The sequence below is a fragment of the Lactuca virosa genome, chromosome 4 (assembly GCF_052849685.1).
Source record: "Lactuca virosa cultivar CGN04683 chromosome 4, Lactuca_virosa_CGN04683_v6, whole genome shotgun sequence".
NCBI lineage: Eukaryota > Viridiplantae > Streptophyta > Magnoliopsida > Asterales > Asteraceae > Lactuca > Lactuca virosa.
Genome location: NC_136429.1, coordinates 93,551,515 through 93,561,289, shown reverse-complemented (window position 1 = coordinate 93,561,289; position 9,775 = coordinate 93,551,515). Strand labels below are relative to the sequence as shown.

At 40.2% G+C, this 9,775-nt stretch overlaps 1 protein-coding gene across 1 annotated transcript; it reads left to right on the top strand.

Annotated features, from left to right (window-relative positions):
* Positions 1-6,406: 6,406 nt before the first annotated feature.
* Positions 6,407-6,802, top strand: LOC145104782 (uncharacterized). The gene has a single exon (XM_079041968.1). The coding sequence runs from the start codon at positions 6,407-6,409 to the stop codon at positions 6,800-6,802; it is 396 nt and encodes a 131-aa protein (XP_078898094.1).
* Positions 6,803-9,775: the final 2,973 nt, after the last annotated feature.

Sequence of the window (9,775 nt, the reverse complement as noted above, 5' to 3'; positions counted from 1 at the left end):
TCTTCATTCATACCTACTTCCAACATATGAACGACTGTGGACTGTTTGAATAATCTTGTTATTCAAGAAGTCAAAACATGCAAAAATGAAACAATAGGTAAATGATTAACATAAGACAGTAACATTACTAATAAATAATACTCTTTTATTTATTCATCGAATGTTAATTACAATTTATCTATTACACGTTTCTAAACTATCTAATCCAAACTAATATCGTCCTTCAGCCCGATGCTCCTAGCATGCTGCAAGTGCTTAACCCTGCTCAGTCCCTTCGTAAGCGGATCTGCTGGGTTATCCTCTGACGATACCCTCTTCACTACGAGGAGTCCTTCTTCCACCCGATGTCGAATAAAGTGATATTTTCTGTCGATATGTCGAGATCTGCCATGATCCCTGGGTTCCTTCGTCAAGGCAACCGCTCCTTCATTATCACAGAAAATTTCCATGGGCTCCTTTATGGATGGCACAACTCCAAGGTCTCCAATGAAGTTCTTCAACCATATTGCCTCCTTTGATGCTTCGCTCGTTGCAATGTACTCTTATTCGCACGTTGAATCAGCTACGGTTTCTTGCTTGGAACTCTTCCAAGTCACTGCTCCTCCATTTAGGGTAAAGACCCAGCCTGACTGCGAACGGTAGTTGTCTTTGTCGGTCTGAAAACTGGCGTCACTGTACCCTCACACTTTTAAGTCATCACTCCCACCGAGGACTAGAAACCATTCCTTGGTCCTCCGAAGGTACTTAAGAATGTTCTTGACTGCGGTCCAATGCGCTTTGCCAGGGTTCCCTTGATATCTGCTGACCATGCTCAAAGCGAAGGCCACATCAGGGCGAGTACAAGTCATAGCATATATGATTGAGCCAACTGCGGAAGCGTATGGTACTCGGCTCATTTCTGCTATCTCGACATCGGTACTCGGGCTTTGAGTCTTACTCAATTTGGCATTACTTTGGATTGGTAACTCCCCCTTCTTTGAATTCTCTATACTAAAACGTTTTAGTACCTTGTCCAAGTAAGTATTCTGACTAAGTCCTATCAGTCTCTTACTTCTGTCTCTCAGTATCCTTATTCCCAAAATATAGGCAGCCTCTCCGAGGTCCTTCATAGCGAAGCACTTCCCGAGCCAGGACTTAACTTCCTGCAGTGTTGGGATGTCGTTTCGTATGAGTAGTATGTCGTCGAAATACAATACGAGGAAGCTTACTATACTCCCACTGGCTTTGACATATACACATGATTCATCTTCACTTCGTAGAAATCCAAACTCTTTAACTTTCTCATCGAAACAAAGATTCCATCTGCGAGATGCTTGTTTAAGTCCATAAATGGACTTTTCAAGCTTGCACACTCTATTCGGATGTTTCGCATTGACAAAACCTTCTGGCTGAGCCATGTAAACATCCTCAGCCGACTTCCCATTAAGGAAAGCGGTTTTGACATCCATCTGCCATATTTCATAATAATGAAATGCGGCAATGGCTAGCATCACCCTGATAGATTTTATCTTCGCAACTGGTGAGAAGGTTTCATCATAGTTAACTCTGGGAGTTTGAGTGAAACCCTTCGCGACCAATCGCGCCTTATATGTGTGCACATTCCCATCCATGTCAGCCTTCTTCTTGAAGATCCACTTGCACCCGACCGTCTTACGTTCGGGCACATGGTCAACCAAATTCCAAACTTGGTTGTCATACATGGACTGAATCTCGCTGTCCATCGCCTCTTTCCACTTCGCAGACTCCGGGCCTGCCATGGCTTCCTTATAGCTGTTAGGTTCGTCCAAATTCACTAGTGTGCTATCACTAATGAACGTATCCCCTTCGGTAGTAATATGAAAACCATAAAACTGGGGTTGAACCCCAACTCTATCGGAACGTATAAGAGGTAAGGACTCGTCAATCGGTTCAGCCAGAGTTTCCTCCTCAGGTTGAGTGCCAGCGTTAGAGGTTCCTTCATCGCTCGGTTCTTGAAGCTCTTCAAGATTTATTTGCCTCCCACTGTCCCCTTGGCTTATGAGTTCTCTCTCTCGGAAAACCCCTCTCCTTGCAACGAAGACAACATTGTCACTCGGTCTATAGAAGAGATATCCAAAGGACTTCTGCGGGTAGCCGATGAAAATACACCGCTCACTACGAGGTTCAAGCTTGTCGTGAGTCTCTCGTCTTACGAAAGCCTCGCAACCCCAAAACTTGATATGTGCTAACGAGGGAGCCTTCCCTGTCCACATCTCGTGAGGTGTTTTGGTAACCTTCTTTTTAGGGACTAAGTTAAGGACATGGGCGGCAGTGTCTAAGTCATACCCCCAGAATGAGATAGGTAGTGAAGCACGACTCATCGTGGAACGAACCATGTCTAGCAAGGTTCGATTACGCCTCTCAGCTACACCATTCAACTATGGTGTCCTAGCTGGCGTTAATTGCGGAACTATTCCGCATTCCTTGAGGTAGTCGTGGAATTCAAGACTTAGGTACTGTCCTCCTTGATCGGATCGAAGTATCTTGATTTTCTTGCCCAATTGATTCTCCACTTCTTGTTTAAATTCTTTGAACTTTTCAAAGGTCTCCGACTTGTGTTTGATTAAGTAGATATACCCATATCTGCTATAATCGTCGGTGAAAGTCACATAGAAGCGGTTCGCATCCCTTGTGGTGGATCTAAAGGGCCCACACACATCGGTGTGTATGAGGTCCAATAGACCCTCACCCCTCTCACAAATGCCAGTGAAGGGTGACTTGGTCATCTTTCCAAGTAAACAAGACTCGTACACGTCGTCGTCCCTAAGGTCGAATGACTCCAACACTCCATCCTTTTGGAGTTGGTCTATGCGTTTCTTGTTGACATGTCCAAGACGACAATGCTACAAGCATGCTTTATCCATACTATTGGAAGAATCGACACACAACATATCATTTCCTACGTTATCTACAACCATCACAGTCTCATATATTCCATTACAAGGCAATGCTTCAAAATATAAAACATTATTAAGATAAGCATAAATAGAACCCTTTTCATTATCAAATGAATATCTAAAACCTTGTCTATATAAACCATGGAATGAAATGATGTTTCTTGCCATATCTGGCGAATAGCAACAATTGTTTAAATCTAAACCTAATCCATTACTAAGCACTAAGGAATAAACTCCAATCTTGGTGACAGGCGTCGATCTTCTATTTCCCATGATTAGATTTATCCTTCCTTGCTCCACATCCCTATTTCTTCTTAGTCCCTGCAAATAAGAACATATGTGAAAACCACATCATGTATCAAGAACCCAAGAAATAACATGTGATGAATCATTAGATTTAATTGTGTAAATACCTGCGAAAGATGGCTTGATCTTCCCATCCTTGATGGCTTGCAGATATTCCGGGCAGCTTCTCTTCCAATGCCCTATCTTGTGGCAGTGGTGACACTCTGCCTCCATAGGGTTGGAGTTGGGCTTAGCAGAACCAACTTTGGTTCCATTAGAAGAGGTGCCATCTTGGGACTTTCCCTTGTGGTGGCTCTTTGAAGGAGCCTTCCTCTTCTTGCCCTTCCCTTATCCTATTGCCAAGACAGGAGCAGCAGCGGGAGTGGGAGTTGATGCAACATATTTATCCTTGAGATTGCACTCAGCAGTCCTCAACAAGCCATGAAGCTTGCTCAAAGAGACCTCCTCCTTGTTCATGTGGTAGGTCATGCGGAACTGGCTATAGCAGGGAGGCAAGGAGTGAAGGATGATATCAATTGCCAGCTCTTCATCAAAGTTCACATTTAACTTCAGCAGGCGATCGACCTATCTCTGCATCTTTTGCAGATGAGCGGTAAGGGACTCTCCACTACCCATTTTTGTAGTGATCATCGAAGTGATGATCTCATACCTTTCTTGCCTAGCGCTTTGGTGGTACCGGTCCAACAAATATTGGTGCATCTCGTAGGGGTACATGTCCTCATAGGACTTATGGAGTTCTGCAGTCATAGTCGCTAGCATGATGCAATGGACTTTCGTGGCATCACGCTCGTGGGCCTCAAAGGCCGTGATCTCTTCAGCAGAGGCAGTGTTGATGTCAATCTCCTTCAGCTTCTCGTCGAGGACATACTCTTTGTCCTCGTAGCGAGTGACCATTCGAATGTTGCGGATCCAATCATTGAAATTAGACCCGTCAAAGATCACTCTCCCACACAAGTTCATGAGTGAGAACGAGCCAGAGGAGTTTGAACCAGAAGCATTGTTGACGTTCGACATCTAAAAAGGAAAAAGAACAAAGTTTGATTAGAAACAAATTCCCCAATTAAACACCCAAATGAGAAATTAGGGCTAGTAACCAACAACATTATTCACAAATTAGAAAAGGGATGCCGTAATCTAACAAGTAAATAATTTGAAGGTAAGTGAATGACGATTCACTAATTCTCCACCATGAAAAACGAAAAGGAGATTAAGTTTTAAATGTATTGAAAAACTCCTAGATCCTTTGAGATTCATTGAACCTTTCAATGACATGTTTAAATCTCGATATGCCCCTCTAGTTTGTGACTGGGATGCCGAGGATCACAAAGCGGGTGTGAATAACCATGCAAATATACATGGTGCCCTCATTGTTACAGTCACCTATTCGATGTGCCGGTTAACCACACACACTCCATCGAACTATGAAAAACAATGAGTCACCCTTTGCCACCTTTGCTTAGAACCCAATTAATGTGCCGGTTAACCACACACGCTCCATTAACGTCTTAGCAAGGGTACAAAGTGTAATTTCATGGAATTGCATCAAATTCACTTTTGCCTAAAGTAACTAAGATTGAGAATTTTTTTTATTTAAAAACATTTAGTTACTTTTATAATTCATTATACTTATTAATGAGAAGGTGGTTGTCATGTCCTACCCGTTCGGCTAACGACCCTCCACCAATCAAGGAAGTGGTGGGTGAGAGTGGTCACCCATTAAACGGCCATTTTATAGGTCATAACCTTATACCCCCTTATAGATTGGCTTCGTGAATGAGGCCTACTAACGGTAAGACTAGAATTTAAGTTATACATATATATGTATATTAATCTTATAATATTATAAAGTATAAGGTTGAATTTTAAAACTTGTAAAATTCTAAGGTTTGAAATTTAAATAGTTCAAATTAAACTTTTAATCACAAAATTTAAATTTCAAAACTTGAGGACAAGTTTTGAACTTTTCAAAACACAAAGGATCAAATAGCAAATAATTTAAATTAAACAATTAATTTAATGATTTTCTAAATTTGACCAAGTAAATTTTACTTGCAAGATAATTCAACAATTAATTCAAATAATCAAATATTATCAAATAAGGAATTTATTATTTAAACAATTGGTAATTGAAGGGCCAATATATTTGTTTGGGCTTGGCATTAATGCATGGATGGTTTAGGGCTGTTATTAATGTGTTTTGGACATCTTTTGTGTTTGTATGAGTATTCGGTCTAGGTAGGTTTTCGGTTTAATGTGTATTGATATAAATAGTTGTCAGGTTGTCAGAGGTTAGTGTGGTTGTTCTAGCAAGTTTTCGGTCCATCCAAGTTGTATCCGACATTTCATAGTTGAATTGTATGCAAGCTTGGTGTTTAATCTTCTTCTTCTTCATTTCTATTGAAATTGATTGATCATTAGATAGATCCCACGGATTTGGGACCTAACAATTGGTATCAGAGCAAGTCTAGTGTCAATCAATTGTGTTTTCTGTTTTCGGTTCATCAACATTCTCGTGATATTCATTTTCAGTTCATTGGCAAGTTCGAATCTGTTCTAGTTTGAAGACTGAATTGTTGTTTGCTTTAATTAAAATCAAGATCTGCATCAGATTCAAGTTTGTGATTGAATTCTTATAGTTTTCGGTTGAACCTACATACACCGAAAACTCATTGTCATTTGTGTTCTGTTCAGATCTGTGTATTTGGAAGCATTTTTGGAAGTTTTGGCTGTGCTAAAAATAGTGATCAGATCAAGAATCAACGTTTTCACAAAAAAAAAATCCTCTGTTTTCGGTTCATCTTCAGACACCGAAAACTATTTTTTGCTCAATCTTCAGAAACCGAAAATCCAAACCATCTTCAATAACCGAAAACCTTTCATCAATCTCAGGAAACCGAAAACTCACTTGATTCTAGTTTCCGGTCTAACGTTTTCACCGAAAACCTGTCTTTGAACATTTCTATTTTTCTTTCAAAACAAAAATCATAATATATATATATATATATATATATATATATATATATATATATATAAAATTAAAAAAAAACAACAAGCAAATGGATTCTCAAAGCATGACAGTACATCAGGAACTTGACACCATCATGGGAACAACTTCTCGAATTCCCCGACTTTTGAATGCTGAAGGCTTTCCGGAATGGAAATACCGGATCAAAAAGTATATTAAAATGAAAGACTTCAAGATTTGGCGCAGTATACTTAGGGGACCAATTCGAATTACTACTACAGTGGATGACATAATTGTCGACAAACGGATTGAAAATTATACGGATGATGATTTCGAAAAGATCGAAGAGCAGGAGAAAGCCCTTGCTACGCTTACAATGGCATTATCTCCAGAAATCGCTCAGGGTTTCCATGAGTATACATCGGCAAAAGCACTTTGGGAAGCACTAATAGAAGTTTATGAGGGTAATGAGGATATGAAGCAGAGTCGTCAGGACATGCTTCGACAAAAGTTCAATATGTTCAACTATGTCCTGGGCGAAACTCTTGAGAACCAGCTCCAGAGGTTCATTACTCTCACCACAGAAATGAGTTCTGCAGGTGTTTTAGTAACATGATCAGAAATCAACAAGAAGTTATTAAACTCCCTTCCAAAATCCTGGGATATGAATGTCTCAGTGATAAAGAAAACAAAAGACCTAAACAGACTGAGTCTGGCAGAAACTATGGCTATCATCAAGTCTTGTGATCTTGATGACAAGCAGAGGGAGATTAATCATGTTAATTCCTATTCCACTGCAAATCTAGGGATCCAAGCCACAAACAACAATGCCTTTTCAAGCTTCACTGTTGCGCAAGCTCCTCAAGTTACCCCAACTCCACATGTTTCACAAGTTCAACCTTTCATGACTCATCAACCGATTCCACCTACATCCTATGTTTTCCCTTCCATTCAACAAGTTCAAGTCTCTCAACCTCAGATCACTTCTCAACAAGTTAATCCCAGTGTTGGTTCATCTAATGTTGTACCTCCTCAGTCTCATGGTTTCAGTTCTCAGATGTCAACCATGAAAGAAAAAGAAGAAAATATGGCTCTTGCCACGGGTTTGGTAAATTGCTACAATGCTTTTGTGGCTGGAGAACTCTCCCCACAACTTTCGTTTGCCGACCTTGATCAGATTCATCCTGAAGATGTAGAAGAGATGGATATAACCTGGCAGATGGCCATGGCTGTGTTCAGGGCAAAGCAGTTTTCTAAGAAAACTGGCAAAAACAACTAGAGTGTGAATTCCGACAAAAAGGTCGGATTCAACAAAGGCAAACTTCGCTGCTACAATTGCCATGAGCCAGGGCACTTTGCTAGGGAATGTCCAAAGCCTGACAGAAGGGAAAATGTTGATCGAATCGTGGTGCCAGTTACCTATGTCCACAGCAACAACAGAGGATCCTCATCAACCAATCAATCTGCAAATCTGGCAATGGTGGCTCATTCTTTTGATTGGGAAGATCAAATTCAGGCTCTGAATATTTCAGGACCTGAAAATGCGCATCTTGCTCAAATAAAGGATTGTGTGGAGGAAGAAGCAGAGAAAGACCCTGAAGAAGAGATGATGAATCTCCAGTTTGCCTTCATGGTGCAAACTACTTCTGAGCCATCTAAGCCCGAGGTAAGTGAATCCGGTTGCTCTCCATCTTGTGCTAAAACTATAAACTTTTTGCGAGAATCAATAGAGTTAATCAAGAAAGAGAACGAGGACTTAAAATATGAGGAATACACACTTACGAAAAACCAAAAACCCTTAAAGACTCAACTAGAAAATAAAATAAAGGACTTTAGGAAATTACAAGAGGATTACAGCAACAAATGTGAGAACTATGGCCATATCAAACGAAAATTTGAAGCTGTGACTGCTGAACTTGACTCATTGAAAACAGGTTTTGAAAATGCTGAATTCAATTTTAAAAAATGTGATGGGTCAAGCGAAGTTGTTGCGAAAATGATAGAACACCAAATACAGTGGAAGGATGTCACTTGTGGAAACCAAAAGAAAGTATGACCAGGTCTTGAGAGTGTCCCTCCTCCTTACAATCACAATTATACCGTTATTCCATTATCTCAGGAAGAAATAGATTGAGAACCTTTTCTTGTGTATGGAAAACCTGCTTCTGAACAAGTTACATGTTCAAACAAAAAGGTTTTGGATACTAACGTTTCAAATTTGAGTGCAGATAAGTCCATAGCTCAGGGGGAGCAGAGAGATGAAAAGTCTGATGTTCTTAAGTCTAATAATGATGATGTGTCAAAGTTTGGTGTCAGTCTGTGTAATGAGTCTGCATTAAATTCGAATTTAAACAATTTTGTGTCTGGTGGTATTATTTTTTCTGATGTTAAGATTGCAACTGATAATACTTTGTCTGAGAATGTATCTTTGTCTGATTCAATCGTTTCTACACTGTCCACATCTGCTTCAAAATCCTGTGATTGTTCTTGCAAATGTGACAGTGGTAGAAATACAAACAAAAGAAAGAAATCTGTTAAAAGCAGTGTCAGAACCAATGATAATAAACAAATCTGTTTTAACTATGGCACTGCTGGACACATTGCAAGAAACTGTTTAAACCGGATATTTGTATCTCACACATCAAAAAGAAGAGAGAATAAATTTCGGGGACGATCTTTAACTAGAAAATCCCCCAGAATTCGTTCTCGGGATGGTGACTTGAGCATAACTCCAAACAAGAAAATGGCCAATTTTCAAAAGAATAAACAGGTTTTTCATAAATTCAATAATAGTTTGCCAAAATCAACTCAGGCTAAGTCTAAGTCGAGTTTGTCAAAGGGCAGGACTGGATCTTCAAACTCTTTGAGTAGAAAATCCACCCGCTCGAAGCAAACTATCAAAGTTTCAAAACCTAACTTTCAGTGGGTACCAAAATTGAATTCAGATCAGTCACTATTAACCTCTAAACCTAATGAAAAGAAAGAATCAATTGAAAAATCTATGAAAGTGAAGGGTAAACCCAGGATTGTGATGACATGGGTTCCCAAATCTGAATAAATTCGCTCCTTGTGCAGGGACAGTCACGGAGGAATATCGTCAGACCTTGGTATGTCGATAGTGGCTGCTCCCGGCACATGACAGGAGATATCTCCCAACTGCATGACATTCAAACATTTAATGGGGGCTATGTCTCGTTTGCGGGCGGTGAAGGTGGAAAAATAACTCAGAAAGGAACAGTGACGAACGGAGTGTTGAGTTTCGAAAATGTCAACTATGCTCCTGAATTGAAGCACGGTCTGTTGAGTGTCTCTCAGATTTGCGACAGAGGGTATTCGACACACTTTACCGACAAAGAATGTCTTATTTTAAAGCCGGGCATTGTCATTCCGGAGGAGTGGATTCTTGTAAAATCTAAGCGGGATGGGAATGCCTACATCATAGACATGAACATCAATATTCCCGACGAAGTCACTTGCCTATTCTCCAAGGTCTCAGAACAAACTGCAATGTTGTGGCATCATCGTCTCGTCCACGCAAATGCAAAGAATGTGAATCGGCTTGCAAAGAACGAATTGGTCCGTGGTCTGC